The sequence below is a fragment of the Trachypithecus francoisi genome, unplaced genomic scaffold (assembly GCF_009764315.1).
Source record: "Trachypithecus francoisi isolate TF-2019V2 unplaced genomic scaffold, Tfra_2.0 Lachesis_group15, whole genome shotgun sequence".
Classification (NCBI taxonomy): domain Eukaryota; kingdom Metazoa; phylum Chordata; class Mammalia; order Primates; family Cercopithecidae; genus Trachypithecus; species Trachypithecus francoisi.
The window spans coordinates 79,789,950-79,808,654 of record NW_022681460.1 but is presented as its reverse complement, the minus strand read 5'-3'; the positions used below and the strand labels follow the sequence as shown (position 1 = coordinate 79,808,654).

The 18,705-nt window shown below is 42.2% G+C and overlaps 1 protein-coding gene across 6 annotated transcripts in view; it reads right to left on the bottom strand.

Moving 5' to 3' along the window:
• Positions 1-17,251, bottom strand: part of IL20RA (interleukin 20 receptor subunit alpha) — a 42,727-nt gene extending 25,476 nt beyond the window's left edge. For 2 of the 6 annotated variants that reach the window (XM_033235342.1, XM_033235343.1), the window contains exon 1: positions 16,496-16,722. Coding sequence is in view for 2 of the 6 variants with exons in the window: in XM_033235339.1 (XP_033091230.1) it covers positions 16,849-16,921 (73 nt within the window). In the remaining 4 variants the exon portion in view is untranslated. Of the gene's footprint in view, positions 1-16,495; positions 16,730-16,848 lie in introns of those variants that run through there. The other 4 variants (XM_033235341.1, XM_033235339.1, XM_033235345.1 and 1 more) reach the window with 4 other exon arrangements.
• Between the last annotated feature and the right edge of the window lie 1,454 nt (positions 17,252-18,705).

Genomic DNA, 18,705 nt, shown 5'->3' with positions numbered 1-18,705 from the left:
AAGTGGGAAATGCTCCCAAGTACAGTGTTGTGGGAAGAAAAGATTATATGACCATGATCAATTCTGCATATTAGACTGTAGCTTCTAAGGAAAGATATAAGAAAGTCAATGAGGTAAACTCAAGTATTATTCTTTTAAGTTTTTCCTGGTGGAACTGTTCAGTTATATTCATGTGACAAATAGTTACTGGCACCTACTACGGGCTAGAAGTAGAATCTATGATAGGCACGGGGGTACAGTTGAGGACAGAAATAGAGAGAAGGGCTGGGTGCAGTGGCTCACGCCTGTAATCCTAGCACTCTGGGAGGCCGAGGTGGTTGGATGACCTGAGGTCAGGAGTTCAAGACCAGTCTGGCCAACATGGTGAAACCCCGTCCCTATTAAAATTACAAAAATTAGCTGGGCATGGTGGCATGCCCCTGTAGTCCCAGCTACTTGGGAGGCTGAGGCAGGCGAATTGCTTGAACCCGGGAGACATAGGTTGCAGTGGGCTGAGATGGCGCCACTGCATTCTGGCCTGGGTGACAGTGAGACTCCATCTCAAAGAAAAAAAGAAAAAAGAAATTGACAGAAGGCCTTGCTCTCATGGAGGAGATATTTTCTGAGTCTGGGGCACAACCATCAATATATACTTTCTCTGCCAGGTACCTGCACATTTATATGGATGAGCAATACATAAGTCATACAGAAAAATTGGTGTCATTTCTTTACGGCCACACCTCCATAAGTAAATCTATGTGCTTAAACATGTTTTTTTAGTATTTTGCTGTTGGTGCTTCACAGCAAGTAAGACTTTAACATAGAGACTATTTAAAAAAATAAATCTATTGAAATTTACCCATTAAAGAGAGTGTGTACCTTCAAAGTCATTTACTTGGGAGGGTTTATGATTATTCTCATGATACTTCTTAGGTCATGGCATTTGAGGGATGCTTCCTTTCAGCTACAATTATCTTTAGAGGTAGCTTAGAAACACGCAAAAAAATTCAATCTCTTTTTTTTAATAGTTACATCTTGCTTTTGCTCAATATAGCATTACCCAGCTTGATCACCCAAACTTGTGGAAAGTGGCTTTGAATGCTTTCAAAAATAAGATTCATTCCCCCAAGTTGAAAGTTTGCCACTCAATGGAATATTCTGATCAGTATGTGCCAGGCTGTACCTGCAACTGAGAAAAGGGAGCTTATGAAATTCATTGTTGTGAGATTTTTGTGTGTAGCCTCCCATAATGACTATTATTAATTTGTATAAGCCAGCCCCATTGTTAGAAAACCAGTCCCACTACTTTATGTCATCTCTTAGATTTTATAAAGCTCTTCCCTTACCTTTTAGAAAATAAACTTTTTGGGCCAGGCATGGTGGCTTGCACCTGTAATCCCAGCACTTTGGGAGGCCAAGGTGGGTGGATCATCTGAGGTCAGGAGTTCGAGATCAGCCTGACCAATATGGTGAAACTCCGTCTCTACTAATAATACAAAATTAGCCGGGCATGGTGGTGTGCAACTGTAGTCTCAGCTACTCAAGAGGCTGAGACAGGAGAATTGCCTGAACCTGGGAGGCGAAGGTTGTAGAGAGCTGAGTTTACTCCACTGCACTCCTGCCTGGGCAACAGAGCGAGAATCTGTCTCAAAATAAAATAAAATAAAATAAAATAAAATAAATAAAATAAATAAAATAAACTTTTTGAGAGTGAGTACCTAATGTTCTTCACATGTTATAATCTCCAAAGCGTCTCAATTGGTAGTAATGATCATCATAGTAACTGGAAAAGTAGATTCAAATGTGGGTTGAAATCTTTACTACTTGGTAATATGCCTCAGAAGGGAAAATATAAAAGAAAGAACAAGGTCAAAGACAAACTGTTCAGGACCACTAACGTACTGAAAAGAATAGCTGTTGGAAACTCCAAGTTCAATCAATAACTATTTCTTAAATATCGACACTTTATTCCTCAACTCATTTTCAACACTAGTACTTCTTTTTATCCTCTTAGATGCAATGCAAGTCTTCCATTAATATCTTCATGACTTGAAATTTTCAGGAGGAAAGTCAACAAAAGTGTAAGAAAAAAATAAGGTAAAAAAAAGAGGCAGAAATAATTAAATGGTAAATGATGGACAAAAGAACATTAGAGAAAGGGAGGAAAATAGAGATTCTTTCGTTTTCATTAAAGAATTATGGTGTAAAATGTCAGCAGTTTGTGATTTTTTTTTTTTTTTTTGAGACAGGGTCTGACTCTATCACCCAGGCCGGAGTGCAGTGGCATGATCATAGCTCACTGCCGCCTCAAAATCCTGGGCTCAAGTGATCCTCCCTCCTCAGTCTCCTGAGTAGCTGGGACTACAGCTGCATGCCACCATGCCTGGCTAAGTTTTAAAACACTGTTTTGTAGAGATGGGGTCTCACTAATGTTGCCCAAGCTAGTCTCAAACTTTTGGGTTCAAGCGATCCTCCTACCTCAGCCACCCAAAGTGTTGGGATGACAGACGTGAGCCACCATGCTCAGCCACCAGTTTTCAATGCATGTATCAGTAAGTACTTCAGTAAGCTGAAAAGCAACAGCAAGGCTATTTGGCAAAGAATAAATAAGATTAATGGGATGAAATACAGTGTAACTCTTTTCCCTCATGACATACACTTCTGGGTGCCTCCTTTACTCATAAAGACCAAATGTCCCTATCATCAGCTTTCCCAAAGTTTTATATTTATGTATTTAATTTATACTTTCACATGTGACATTGTCCTTAGGAAGGACAGAAAGAGTAAAGAAAAATGAACAGTGGGACAAGACAACAACTAACATTATTTTTGTTGCCTTTCTCAAATGATTTAGTCTTAACCAATCATTTGAGAAAGGCGGTGAAAATAATGTTAGTTTATTGATTAACCCCAAGAGTTGGTTCTTTTTCTTTTTGAAAGGGAAAAAAAAAAAAAAAAAAAAAAAGGTTTCCCAATACTCAGATGTAGTAACTTTTCAGTTTGCCCAGTGGATGAGTACAGGGATGATTCAAACACTCCTTGGACATCTCTGGAGTATGCTTTCAGCATCATCTCCCCTTCACCTCCTCCACTATTATGTACCCATTCTCACCTTTTATACTTATTTCCTCCCAGCCATGCATCTCAACAGTTACTATTCATTGTAAATATTTACTGTTCTTTACCATTAACAATAACTATTGTTATTATATGAATAACTGCCATTATTATCAGTAATAAACATTGCCACGAATTACTTATCTGTGGAAAGCAGGCAAATGGCAGGCCAATGGCAGTGGACATCAAAAGACTTAAAACAGCCTATTTCCTGCAGGCGCATCCAATTCACTCGCCTATGCTGGATACCCTTCCTGCACAAGTTACCTTTCATCCCATAACAGCCACAATAAATTAACAAACAGTGCTGTTGCTGGGGCTCTGGATGATACAACGTACAGCTGGGTGTAGCTGGTTAACTGCACTGCTAGCTCAAAGATCAACTTAAACCACTGGTGCACACTTCAGAAATACGTCATGTGCTGCATAACGACGTTCGGTGATGCTGGTCCCATAAGATGATGTATATATAAGATGTGTATGTATTTTTAGATACACAAATACTTACCATTGTGTTACAAATGCCCACAGTATTCAGTACAGTAGCATGCAGTACAGCTTGGTAACCTAGGAGCAATTGGCTATGCCATATATCCTAGGTGTGTAGTGGTAGGCTATTTCATTTAGGTTTGGGTAAGTACATTCTATGATGTTTGCACAAGGATGAAATCACATAAGGATACACTTCTGAGAAGGTATCCCCATCATCAAGTGATGCTTCACTGTCTAGAACTATGTCCTTCGTATAATCCTGTATCAGGTTGTGATCAAGAAAATGAAAGAGGATGGTTATTCAGTATGAGGGTGGGTGTGTTGGCTCATGCCTGTAGTCACAACATTTTGGGAGGCAGAGGTGGGAAGATCACTTAAGGCCAAGAGTTCTAGACCAGCCTGGCCAACATGGCAAAACCCCACCTCTACTGAAAATACAAAAATTATCCGGGCGTGGCAGCGCATGCACCTGTAATCCCAGCTACTTGGGAGGCTGAGTCATGAGAATCACTTGAACCTGGAAGGCAGAGGTTGCAGTGAGCCAAGATCGTGCCACTGAACTCCAGCCTGGGCAACAGAGCAAGATTCTGTCTCAAAAATAGGAAAGAAATCCAGTATGGTATCCACTTGGAATGAATTAGAATAAGCTCTGTGGAGAGAAAAAAGATTTTTTTTTTTTTTTTTTTGAGACGGAGTCTTGCTCTGTCACCCAGGCTGGAGTGCAGTGGCCAGATCTCAGCTCACTGCATGCTCTGCCTCCCGGGTTTACGCCCTTCTCCTGCCTCAGCCTCCCAAGTAGCTGGGACTACAGGCGCCCGCCACCTCGCCCGGCTAGTTTTTTGTATTTTTTAGTAGAGACGGGGTTTCACCGTGTTAGCCAGGATAGTCTCGATCTCCTGACCTCTTGATCCGCCCGTCTCGGCCTCCCAAAGTGCTGGGATTACAGGCTTGAGCCACCGCGCCCGGCCGAAAAAAGATTGTTGTGTTGTTGCATAGGTGGTAATGTGGGGAGCCTCCTGGGGGAAATGTAAGAAATGTGGAGTGTTAGGCAGGGGCTAGTCTCAGTGGCAGGAGAGAGCTAGTGGGAACCAGGGTACAGAGGCCAGCCCCAAGGACAGAGTGACAGGGCAGGTTCCCTCAGGCAGGTGGAGGGCACAAGGCAGGTGAAGTGATGGCCTGGTACTGCCCAGGCAGTGGTCATCTCTGGGCCTCAGAAATCATGGAACCTACTCTTTCATAGATGAGAAAACCAAAGCCCATTCAAGGTAAGTGACTTGCCCACAGAGGGCAGTGGATGAGGAGGGGCTGAACTTCCATCCTCTGATTTTCCGATTGCTATTCTTTCCACGTGGCCCCGAGATCCTGGCTGCAAGTTCTCACTTTCTGTTTTGGTGGAAGCATTTGTGTACGGTAATTTCAATGCTGCATTTCTTTTAACTTTCAAGAAAATAATGAATAGTATTTACTTCTGCTGATTGTTGCTTGGAATTTGGAGGCAAATGAGACTGATGGTGTGATCTCAACTGGAATCTCAGACTTTCCAATCACACACCAGGAAGATGGAAGTGTTCAGTAGCCATCAAAAACACTATCAGAATGGTGAGTTGTTCTGAGGGTGACCCAGACTAGGATCAGACCTCTTCAAGGCTGAATTATGCCTTGATAAAGTTATGTAACTAAATGCAGTAAAATGAACAGTTTTCACACGCTGAACAGACCTTGCAGTAGATTGACTCTTTGAGGTACCTGCATTATTTTGCCACAAGATATAAAAGAAGAGTAGTCAGGATAAAAGCAGGGCAATAATGAAGAGATGTCCACAAAGAAGAATCCAAGTCCTTTGTATTAGTTTCCTAGGGCTGCCAAAACAGTACCACAAACTAGGTGGCTTAAAACAATGGACATTCATTATCTCACAGCTCTGGAAGCTGGATGTCTGATATCAACATGTCAGCAAGGCCACACTCCCTCAGATGGTTCTAGGGAACAATCCTTCCTTGCCTCTTTCAGCTCCTGGTGGCCCCAGGTGTTCATGGCAACATCACTCAAGTCTCTGCCCACCTCAGCCTTCATGTGGCTTTTCTGAGTCCCATCCTCTTCTTACAAGGACACCAGTCCACCCTAATTCTGGGATGATTTCATCATGAAATCTAATACAGTTTGGTCATGTGTCCTCGCCCAAATCTCATGTTGAAGTGCTACAAATTCCCAATGTTAGAGGTAGGGCCTGGTGGGAGGTGATTTGACCATGGGGGTGGATTTCTCATGAATGGAATGCCCACAAAGTGGGCATTAGTGGTTTAGCACCACCCACTTGGTGCTGTTCTCCTGAGAGTGAGTAAGTTCTCACAAGATCTGGTTGTTTCAAGTGTGTAGCACTTCCGTACCATTGCTCTCTCCTGTTTCTGCTCAGGCCATGTGACATGCTTGCTCCCCTTCTGCCTTCTGCCATGATTGTGTTTCCTAAGGCCTCCCTAAAAGCCAAGCAGATGCCAGCACCATGCTTCCAGTGTAGCCTGCAGAACCAAGTGCCAATTAAACTTCTTTTCTTTATAAATTTCCCAGTCACAGGTATTTCTTTGTAGCAAGGCGAGAATGGACCAATACAAAATTCTGAATTAATTACATCTGAAAAAATTCTACTCCCAAATAAGGTCACATTCTGAGGTTGTGGGTGGAAATTACTTTTGAGAGGACACTATTCAATTCACTGTTTCACTGGAACACCTCTCAAAACAACTTGGATACTGGACCTGGCGAGACAGTCCCTTTGATCTTGTTCATGAAAGTTAAGAGAGTCCTTAAAGGACTGAGTTGACTCAGGAAGTGGTAAATAGTACCTATGTCAGAAGCCACAGCATAATGTGTGCCTTTTGATTACTGTGGTTTGAGTGAATACTGCGAAGAGCCGCAGACCACAGTGGCTTGCTGAGGCTGCCAATGATCTTGAGGTCAGTGTCCTACAGTTACAAAGCTCCTGACTCCTACCCACTAGATGACTACCACTCAGAAAAATCATCCTTTCCGTGGGATTTTGCTATTACTGGCTTTTTCTTTGTTTGTTCATTTTTAGTGTTATAAGAAAGGATGTGAAAAGGAATATTAACTACTTGGTAATTTATACATGGAATATGCTGATAGCAGGGCTTAGCTTTATTTGTTTGCTAATATTTAAATTTAAAAGACCTGGATTTATTTTATTTTTTATATTTAATTTTAAGTTTCAGGATACATGTGCAGAATGTGCAGGTTTGTTACCTAGGTAAACATGTGCCACGGTGGTTTGCTGCACCTATCAACCCATCACCTAGGTAATAAGCCCCGCATGCATTAGGTATTTATCCTGATGCTCTCCCTCCCCCAGCACCCCTCACAGGCCCTGGTGTGTATTGTTTCCCTCCCTGTGTCCATGTGTTCTCATTGTTCAGCTCCCACTTAAGAGTAAGAACATGTGGGTCGGGCGTGGTGGCTCACGCCTGTAATCCCAGCACTTTGGGAGGTGGAGGCGGGCGGATCACAAGGTCAGGAGATCGAGATCATCCTGGTTAACATGGTGAAACCCCGTGTTATATTTTAAAAATATAGGAAACTAATACAAGGGACTTGTTTTATATTTTAAAAATACAAAAAAAATTAGCTGGGCGTGGTGGGGGGCGCCTGTAGTCCCAGCTACTCGGGAGGCTGAGGCAGGAGAATGGCGAGAACCTGGGAGGTGGAGGTTGCAGTGAGCCGAGATCGCACCACTGCACTCCAGCCTGGGCGACAGAGCGAGACTCCGTCTCAAAAAAAGAAAAAAAAAGAGTGAGAGTATGTGGCGTTTGGTTTTCTGTTCCTGTGTTAGTTTGCTTAGGATAATGAATTCCAGCTTCATCCATGTCCCTGCAAAAGGACATGATCCCATTCGTTTTTATGGCTGCATAGTATTCCATGGTGTATATGTACCACATTTTTAAAAAGACCTAAATTTATATTGAATTATAAATATTTTATATAATACAGATGGCAACCTATTTATGACTACTGATTGCATTACTATGGTTTTTCCTAACAGTATTTAAGGCATTTATTCATAGAAAGGCATTTACTTGGATATCAAGTTTCTTTTCTGATTCACCTTTTATCCTTGAGTAAGAAGAATGTGATGTGATATATACATATACATACATGTATATTAATTAACCAACAACTCTTATAAGTCTCGGTTGAAAGGACCTTCCTGTAGGAAGACCTGCCTGACACCATTATTAGATCAGCTGTGTTATCCTATGCCTCTAAAGAAACTGTTGTCCTCAATTCTGGCATTTATATTTTAATGCAATCACTTACTTGTCTATATTTCTCTGAAGACTAAATGAAGAAAGGGACCTTGTTTTCTTGTTTACCCTGAAGCCTAGAGCAGCTCCTCATATATATAAAAGGATGACACTGAATGAATGAGTGAACAAAAAGCACTCGAAGGATTATTTAGAAATCATATTGAGTCGGGATATAGTCAAACTTTTTGAAAACTCAAAATGGAGGCATGGGGTATTAAGGTAATCCTATTTTGTTAAATCTGATCAATTCAAATACCTCATTCCCCTAAATTATGGGCTGCATGTGATAATCTACTTTGCACTTAAAATTGATAAGCTAATTTAAAAAAATAACAAGTTGAGCATTTAGTAGATAATCCATAGACATTCTGCAACATAGATAGGTTCGTTGGAAATGGAGAGGGATGCTGGGCTGGAAGACTATGGGTAGTTATACCTTACATATGAAAACGGTCTTTGTTGGAACAAGGCAGAGGATTTCTCAGGGCAAGTGCTCCCTAAAGCAGGCAAGATGGGAGGCAGAGGTCTCAGAAGAGTGAGCTTCTCTGCTGAATAAATTTAAAGGTCTTTAGTCTTTATTAAGTAACCACTGACAGTTCTGCCTTATGGTCAAGTTACGGAAAGCACAAGAGAAGAGACCTCGACCGGGCCCTCAACATTATCAGTAGAGGCTTTCAGCTCTGACCCTTCTGCAAAAGTTTTCCTTCACTGGACACAGACTCCGAAACATGCTGGAGAGGAGGAACCACTGCATGTGGCTGAGAAAACAGATTCTTTTCCACCATAGATGCCAAGCCCACAGATCCTGCTTGCTACTCTGTAAGTCTTTGAGGGTATGGTAGATGTGATGAGTTGGACTATGTTGCCCAAAAGAAATACGTTGACATCCTAACTTCAGTACTTTAGAAAGGGATCTCACTCAGAAATAAGGTCTTTAGAGAGATGAGCAAGTTACAATGAGGTCACTAGGGTGGGCCGAAATGCAGTATGACTGGTGTCCTCATAAAAAGGTAAATCTGAACACAGACGGACATGCACAGAGTCTTCTGGAAGACTATGTGAAGGCAAACAGGAAGAATGCCATGTGAAGATCGGGGAGATATCAGGGTGTTGTGTCTACAAGTCAAGGGGTGCCTAAGATTGCCAGCACCACCAGAAGCTCGAAGAGGCACAGAATGGATTCTCCCTCACAGCCTTCAGAAAGAATCCACCCTGCTGACACCTTGGTTTCAGACTTCCAGGCTCCAGGACTGTGAGGCAATAAAGTTGCGTTATTTTAAGTCACCCAGTTTGTGGCATTTTGCCATGGCAGCCTTGAGAAGCCAATAGACTAGGTGTCTGTTGCTTGCTTGTATCTTTCCTCAACAATGAGCACAATGTTTATTGAAAAGAAAAATGAATGCTCTAAGAGCTGCTGGAGTCTCCTGAAAGTGAAGATGAGGGGATTGATATTGAGCAAAAAAACAAAAACAAAAGACAATCCTGCAAAGTTGGTAAGGAGGACATTTACATAGGGTTGATAATGTAAACAAATGGTTTAACTAGGAGCATATAGCTGCCAAAATATCCCACGTCATTAAAATGCAAATGTAGCTGTATGGAATGGAACTTTGGATTATCCAGCTGAGAGGAAGCTGGGTGAAAAGTAGACATGATATATATGTTGAAATCAAGAAGTACAAACAAAGCTTCCCCACAAGTCTGTACAGGACAAAGTATGCCTTTTCTCTGTGTTGTGGGTAGAGTTGGCATTTGCTTGAACAGTGGATAGTAATTGAGGTATCCATTTTGGTGGTGCAAAGTGTCATGCAGGGATCACTACCCTCAAAAAACAGACCCAATTTCGTAGAGATATTTATAGTCAATAAAAATTGTCCTTTCAGAAAAGAGTAGCCTTAGGTGCAGTTAACACCATCATCATAAGTTCTAGATAAAACACTATGCCATACTTTCATTCTCTATACTGTAAGAAGCAAACAGAAACAAAATCACCTCCAGAGCAATATGAAATTCTGCATTTGAATGAGGGTCTGTGTCTCACAGATGACAACAAAGATAAGGAAGGAGGGTGCCTTTTAGACATCAGAGGCCTGCGTTCATCAAGAATCCGATGCTGAATCACTGGAGGGTAAATGAACCTTCCAAGGTTCAGTGTTTAGAATGTTGTAGACCAGCAGCCTCATCATGATCTATAGGAAGTCAGCCCGAGAGGTTGCAAACAAACTGGAACATACACTGGAAATACTGGGAGAGAGAAGGCGCCTGGCAGTTTTCTGGGGAAGTGGTTTTCTGGAGAGGAAAGAAGACACAGAGGAAATGTGATGGTTGCATTCAGTGATCTGAACAACTTGTCCAGTATGACTTCATCAGCTTAGAATGAAGACTAACAATAAGTGAAAATTGAAGGATCAAGTCTCAGCTCATTTTATGAAAGAACTTTTTAATAGTTGAAATCTGCAGTGACAGGACATCCTGCCTGCCTGGGTGCAGGGTAGTGAGTATCCTGCTATGAGAGGTGCTCACATAGCAGACAGGTCATTACTTGGAAGTGATGCTGCAGAGGACAATCAAGAGAGTGGCAGCTGGGTGAGGTGACCTTTAAGGTCCTGTCAACTCTGGGTTTCTACATCAAAAGGAATTCTGAAAGATAAAGCAGAAGAAGTATTTAATTTTAATGTCTCTGACCAGCATGCTTTCTTTCTATAGTTCTTTCATTCTCCTTTTTTTTTTTTTTGAGACAGAATCTTGCTCTGTTGCCCAGGCTGGAGTTGCAGTGGTGAGATCATATCTCACTGTAGCCTCAAATTCCTAGGCTCAAGTGATCCTCCTGCCTCAGCTTCCCAAGTAGCTAGGCATTACCAAAGCTGGCTATTTAAAAAAAATTTTTTTTTTTTTGTAGAGATGGGTTCTCTCCCAGGCTGCTCTCAAATTCCTGGCCTCAAGTGACCCTCCTGCCTCAACCTCCCAAAGGTCTGGGATTACAGGCATGAGCCATTACCCTCAGCCTTGTTCTCCAGTTTTATATGTAATTGATAGATCTTGGAATTGATTAAAGTGATTTAATTCATGCTTCTGATAACAAATTTTGTGTCATGTAGTCATAAACTGTAGACTAAGAACATGTAAAAATGCTGTCAGAACATCACGATGATAGCAAAAGTATAATGTTATAATTAAGATGGATAACATGGTTTTACTCCATAAAATATATGCTGCCTTAAGCCTCAGATGATCATTTTTTTTTAAATCAGTATGGAAGTCAACATGTCAATGACACCTGGTAAAATTGTACTTTGAAGAAAATGGTGCAATAGAAAGTCATTTTTAAAATGTCACGCATATAATGAAAGTTGCTTTTAAGCAAACCATACAACTTTACTGAATAACCATTTTGTGAAAAATACTATGCCAAGCACTAAAAAAGGCAACATAGAGACACGCAGTATTAAAAAATAAAAACAGCAAATGTTTTATGTTGAAATGTTTATACTGAAATCTTAATTTTACAGCAGTAATCCCACTTGCCTATTGTCTTTACCCACAGTTTATAAGTAAATTAAATATATACATCTTACCTCATGGTTCTAAGAGTCAGAGCTAAACGAAAAGGTATAATCAGGGAAGCGGTGCTTCCTCCTCAGGCCTACTACCTCGTTCCTATTCCACGCCACTTCCCATGGGAAACCAATCTCCTTAACTGCTCTCCAGGTTGCGAATACTGCCTTTCCACAATTCATTCTATAGGAAGCTGAGTAGTTCCAGGCAGGAGGAGTACACATTGTGAGAAGTGAGGCTGGATATACCTATAGCCATACGCTTGGATGTTGGGTACTTGATACTGTTTGGGGAGGCTAGGGCTGGGCCTCGAGCTGATAGATGGCGAGGCCTGCAAATCTATAGATAAGAAGTTACCCCAAATCTGCTTGAAAGGCAATAGGAGAGAGGTTGAAAAAGAAGACATGCTTTTTTGATAAAAAGAACACTTGAGCGAACAAATCCTCCATCAGCTGCAGTACAGATATGAGATTTAGACCTGGATCTTAAAACATACACATATTTGCTCATTGGTGCAAAAGAAATTCAGAAAAAATAAACAAGAAATGAAGGAGATGGCATGGAATGTGGACCAAGAACAAAATAGAAATGCTGTCAGAATATCACAATGACAGTGTAAGTACAACATCATAATCACATTTATAGTGTAATGGGAAAGAGGTGGTGGTATGGTGAGGAATAGAAAGGGAGTAGTAAGGCTCAGGAGGGAGCCACAGTTCTCTGAGAAAACCGTTTTATATAGTTCTGACTTTTATAAGCACAGTAATTATTTCACCTAGCTGCCTAATACCCCAAACGCCACAAACAAAACAACTAGCATGGGGGGATCCCAAATTGTAATACAAGCAGTTTAACAAATGAACTGAACTTCTCCCAAATGGATAGAATAACCACACCAAAAGGAGTAAAGAAAAAAAAAGGACTAACCCAGGTAACTTTGGTCAATAGTATCTTCACTGGATATTATAAAGCTTAAGACAAGAAAACTGTACATAAAGGCTATAATTTAGTAAGTACATGTTTTTCACATAGCAGCATGAGTTAGCAATCCTGAAACTATATTAGAATTAGGCAAATACGTCTATTGTAGATAATGACATCTGGGTTTCTCACCGTTAGACAAAGAAGCTATAAATGAAACAGGAGGGCTAGAATGAACCTTGACTGTTAGGTTGAAATTGGTGGCACCATTATAAACTCACGGTCTTAAATATATATACACACCCAGAGACAGATACAGAAATCTAGATGTGTGTGTATAACTAGGTTAGTCTACACACACATATTTCTCAGCTCTGAGAAAGCACCTAGAAACAACATTCCAGTAGCAATAAGCATGCCTCACACCCAAATCTTAGTTTCTAAACACCTTTCTCCAATAGAAGGAACCAGAGCTTCCTAAGGAAGTCATTAATTCCAGGCCTGGGGCAGGGAAAACACAGATGAGTCTGGAATGCTGTTGGTGCTAGAAAGTTAATGAAGTGCTCAAAAAAGATGGGTTTCCTCCGAGGGACACAGAAGCCAAACTGAAGGAACTCTTAGTGGCCAAAGCTGGAACAGCATGAGCAATAAAACTGATAATGATAGTATTGGATTATAAATGAAAGAGTAAGACACACCCACAAGTCCACACTGATATACTTAACCAACTGAATACATAACTAAAAAGGCAAAAAAGATGGCCCTTCCTTGCAACAGAATTCCAATGAATACATGTGGAAGAAAAGAGTGAAATAAAAAGCACTACTAGACATAGTAGTTGTTGCAGTCAAAATCCACTGATAGATACTAAAACTAGTTGGGTGTGAGTTTGGCGAGAAGCAGGATTTTTGCATAATCTCAAAGTATCTCTCTGCAAAATATTTATTAGTCACAGTGAAAAATGGTAACTTTATAGTAAGAAACTCTGAAGAGACCACCTTAACCAAGCGATCAAGGTTAACATCACCATTAAGAAGACATGTTGATATTACAAATCCTTTGAAGTGACAATTTATGTGGCATTTTTGCCAAAATGGAATAACCTCATTCTAAGCTTGAGGAAACTTTACATGAACCCAAACTGAGGGATATTCTAAGGAAGAGGTAACCGGGACTTTTCAAAAGGATCAAGATCATGAAAGCAAAGAACGGCTGAGGAACTGTCCCCAATTGGAGGAGACTAAGGGGACATGATCACTAAACGTAAAGGGAGATCCTGGATTGGATCCTGAAACAGAAAAAGGGCATTATTGGAAAAACGGGTGAAACTCCAACAAGGTCTATAGTTTAGTAAGTAGTGTTATACCAGTGTTAATTTCCTGGTTCTGAACATTGTACAATGGTTACATAAGATGTTCTAATTGGGGGAAACTAGGTGAGGGGGATATGGGAATTCTTTGTGCTGTTTCTGAAACTTTTCTGCAAGTCCCAAATTAGTTCAAAATTAAAAGTTAAAAAAAGAAAATAATTCTGCAAGTTTAATTAGTTCACTGGAATCATTTATGTTTCTGTGTATGTGTGTGAGTGAAGTATTTCCAGGAATAACTTCTCAGTGAAATAAAATACTGAATGTTGCCATGTTTGTATCAAAGAAGAGACATTCTGACAAATACTCTCACTCCATTAATAAGCATAGTTGTTTTAATATTTAGATTGCAATCTAAAGCTCCAAAACTAAAGTTAGGTTTATTTGTCAATAGACATCATAAGATGTACTTTTTTCCTCTTTGGGGATTTAGGGAAGACCCTGTTGTTTTTGGTTGTTTGTTTGATATATATATACTTTAAGTTCTGGAATACATGTGCAGAACATGCAGGTTTCTTACATAGGTATACATGTGCCATGGTGGTTTGTTGCACCCATCAATCTGTTATCTACATTGGGTATTTCTCCTAATGCGATCCCTCCCCTACCCCCACCCCTGACAGGCCCCGGTGGGTGATGTTCCCTTCCCTGTGTCCATGTGTTTTCACTGTTCAACTCCCTAGGGAAGACCTTCCTGAGGGAAGCACATTGGCAGTGAAAGGCCAAAGTCTGAGCAGGAGTTAGCTGCAGATAGAGTGGGACAGTGGCATTCTAGCAGAGGGGCTGCCAGTATGAATCTCCAGTAGGAACTTCCAGAGGAACTGCCAGTATGAGTGAGACGGGAAACACTTTGGCTTGCTCTGAAAGTAGAAAAAGGCCAGGATAGCAGGAACTAGGTGGTGTGAGATAATGCTGGAGAGACAGACAGGAACTGGCCACACAGGATCTTGTAGAAGAATTGAGAATGATTCCAGGAACAGTAGAAGCCTCTGAAGGGCTTTGAGCAGAGGAGACACATGACCTGAGAAGTCGCCGTCTCCCACTCTATCTTAGTGACTTTAAATGCCTGTTTATATTATGCTAACCATGGTTCTTTATCTTTCCTGAGGACAGGATATGGGATAGGCCAACAGGGTAGAGTTTGATAAGCCATAAGGATAAACTTCCCTGTGAAATTCTGTCCCTGGAGGGGTCCAAGAGTGAATGACAGCGTCTTGCACCTGCCTTGAGGGAGCCGCATAGACATTCTGAATTCCATTACAACTTTATTTGAAATGAAATACCACGATTTCCCTACAAGGTTCATGACATGCCAAATTTTTTTTTTTTTTTCCTCTTTGGATGTTTTGGTATTTTACAGCCTGATCTGGCACTGAGCTGCGAGATGAAATTTTTTAAAAGTTCAAAAAATGAGAGCATTAAAGCATTAATCTACCTGAGAGTGGCAAAGTCATAGAACTCTTAGTAAGCCCATATTGTACAGAAGACATTGTAGATAAACCTTCAATTAAGAGCAGGTAGTATCCAGGTAACTACATACAGCTCCTAAGGAGGTCTTCCCAGCAGTCCTTAGACCTTAGCCCAAAGACCCAGGAGAGGACAGGAACACTCTAAGAAGAGCTAAGAAAGTATCCAGGTCTCTTGGGTCAGAAAAGCATTCTTATTGTTTCTTTTGCGAATTTTGTTTTGAAGTCAAGAATATTACTACCTGGTAATGTCAGCACCCAACAATTTTATTTCTCTTTCTCTCTTTCTTTGTTCCCCCTCCCCTCAACAAAGACAGGGTCTTACCCTTGCCCAGACTGGAGTGTAGCGGTGTGATCATAACTCACTTCAGTTTGGAACTCCTGGGCACATGGAGTAGCTAGGACTACAGGTGTTTGCCACCATGTCTGGCTAGTTTTTTGTTTTTATTTTTTTAATTTTTAGTATAGACAGGGGTCTCCCTATGTTGCCCAGGCTGGTCTGAAACTCCTGGCCTCAAGCAATCCTCCCACCTATGCCTCTGTCTCCCAAAGTATTAGGATTACAGGTGTGAGCCACGGCGCCCAGCCTTCTCTCTTCGATTAAAAATAAAAACAAATTTCTGTCTGTTAGTTCAAGGCTCAATATTTGCCGGTCAGTCGTTTCTTCCCATTCAGCTTATCAGCGAATATTAAAAGGCAAAATAACTATAACTTCTGATAAATTTAGAAGATAAAATATTTTATGTATAATAGCTATCACTGAAAATCTCTCCAAGATCTGTGTGCATACTTTTCTTACCATTGTAACTATATTGAACTTAACTTCTTCTTTAACTACCAAGGACTCCAGATTCACCGTCAACTTTCTTCCTGCATTCACTCTTACTGTTCAGTTCTGGGTTAAAAGACAGCGGGGGCCTGAACCAAGTGTCTACAAAGCACAGTATTTGGAGAAGCTTTGTTGTTGTTTTTTAAAATATTTTTTTAAAAAAAGGATCCCGGATATCTTGTTTTTTGTTTTTCTGTTTTTTTAAAAAAATCTTTTTTCTCATATACGAGAAACACAGGAAAAAAAGCAATCAGGTGAATCATTCTGGTTTACTGGATTCCAACTGGTAGAGAGTTTAAACTTAAAAACCAAACAAAACGAAAGAGCTCTTCAGTTACCTTACGTCGTAAACGAGTTAAATCTTTTGTTATTTCTGAAAAATCAAAGAGCACTGTCTGGACATGGTCATAACTGCAAAGGAAACAACGGCGTACCCAGGGCAGGGGGAGCTTACTTGAAGAAGCTGCGTCTTTCTGGATCCCGTTCCTTCGGGGCTGACCCTCTCAGGGAGTTTGGTTTTTAAAGCGCGGATCTCGCGACGCGCGGCTTGCAGGACTGCGGGGCCCGGCGGCCCAGACGCGGAATCTACAGGGGCGCCTCGGCGCGGCCGCGGCGGCGGTGGCGGGAGCCTGGGACGCGCCGGCTACCTGGGCTGGAAGCGCCGGCCCCCGCGCACCTCGTACTCCGCCTGCACAAAAGCGAAACCCGGCCGGCGAGCGGAAAGGGAGAACTCGGCCGCGCGCTCTGCCCGGCGGGGCCCCGGCCCGGAGACATCCCCGACCCGCACTGGCGGCGCGACCCACCTACCTGCCCGTCCCCACGACGCCGCCAGAAGCAGCAGCAGCAGCGGCCGCAGGGCCGGGCTGCTGGGAGCCCGCATGGGCGTCGGGGCTGGGTCACATGTCGGGGGGCAGCAGACTGCTCCGTCCCGTGCCCGCTGGAGCCAAGCGCGTCGGCGCGGCGCCTCCTTCTCTCCCGACGCTCTGCGCGCGGCGCTTCAGGCGACCCGAGGCCCAGGACCGAGGCGCCGCGGCCGCGTCTCCCTGGCTTCCCCAGGAACTAGGTGCGAGCGACTCGCGCAGCCCCCACGCGCGCGCCCCCGACTACCCAGCTGGATGGCAGCGCGAGGGCAGTTCTCGCGGATTTATAGTTCCCAGCCACTCGACTGTCAATCCTGAGACGCTGAAAGTTTCCACCTCTCCGGGCTCATGCCCAGACCAACCGAGTCACTAGGCAGGTAAAACCTTCTGGTAATGAGCGAGGTGAGCGCATTGCAAAGAGATTCTGGTATTTAGGCCGGTCTGATGGTCACTTAAAGTTCAATACCGGAAGACGGATGAAATGGAGAGTTATTTCTCAATATACAGTTAGGCACTCAGCCGCAGATCTTACAGTCATGCATCATTTAAGATGACAGGATTACCTCCTGAGAAATGCGTCTTAGGCGAGTTTCTTGTGTGAACATCTTAGAGTGTACTTACACACACCTATATGGTATAGCCTCTTACACGCCTAGGCTCTATAGTATAGGCTGTTGTTGCACCTAGGCTACAAACCTGTACAGCAAGTGACCATGCTGAATACTGCAGGCAGTTGTAACACAATGGTAAATATTTGTGTATCTAAACATGTCTGAACGTAGAAAAGGTACAGCGAAAGTACAGTATAGGGCACTTTCCATGAATGGAGCTTGCAGGACTGGAAGTCGTTCTGGCTAAGTTGGTGAGTGGTGAGTGAATGTGAATGCCTAGGACATCGCTGTGTACTACTATAGGCTGTATAAACACTGTATTACACTTAGGCTATGCTAAATTTATTAAAAATTATTTCTTCAATAATAATAAATTAACCTTCGCTTACTATGATTTTTTACTTTCTACTTTTAAATCTTTTAAACTTTATTTATTTATTTTTGAGACGGAGCCTTGCTCTGTAGCCCAGGCTGGAGTGCAGTGCCGCAATCTTGGCTCACTGCAATCTCTACCTTCCGATTCTGATGATTCTCCTGCCTCAGCCTCCAGAGTAGCTGGGATTACATGTGGGTGCCTCCACGCCCGGCTATTTGTTTGTTTGTTTGTTTGTATTTTTAGTAGAGACTGAGTTTTGCCATGTTGGCCAGGCTGGTCTCGAGCTCCTGACCTCAGGTGATCTACCCAACTTGGCCTCCCAAAGTGCTGGCATTACAGGCGTGAACCACCACACCCGACCTAAACTTTTTGACTTGTAATAACGTTTAACTTAAAACACAAACACATTGTGCAGCAGTATGAAAATATTTTTTCTTTGTGTTCTTTCTATAAGCTTTTTCTATTTTTCTTTTTCTTTTATTTTTTGTTATAAACTAAGGCACAACCACACACATTAGCCTAGCACAGGGTCAGGACTGTCAGTGCCACTGATGCCACCTCCACATCCTGTCTTCCTGGAAGGTCTTTAGAGACAATAGGAATGTTTCGGCTCCATTATAATCTTATGGGACCACCTTTGTATATGCAGTCTGTCATTGACCAAATTTGATTTCATTCAACTCTCACAACCTGCAATTAGGTCCTGGCCCAGTTTTCAGATGAGGCAAGGGAAACTCAGAAAGTCTAGGAATCAGCGTGAAGTCCCCCAAACCTGTGAGTGGCCTGTGACCAGTGGTGTGTGGACTTCCACACAAGG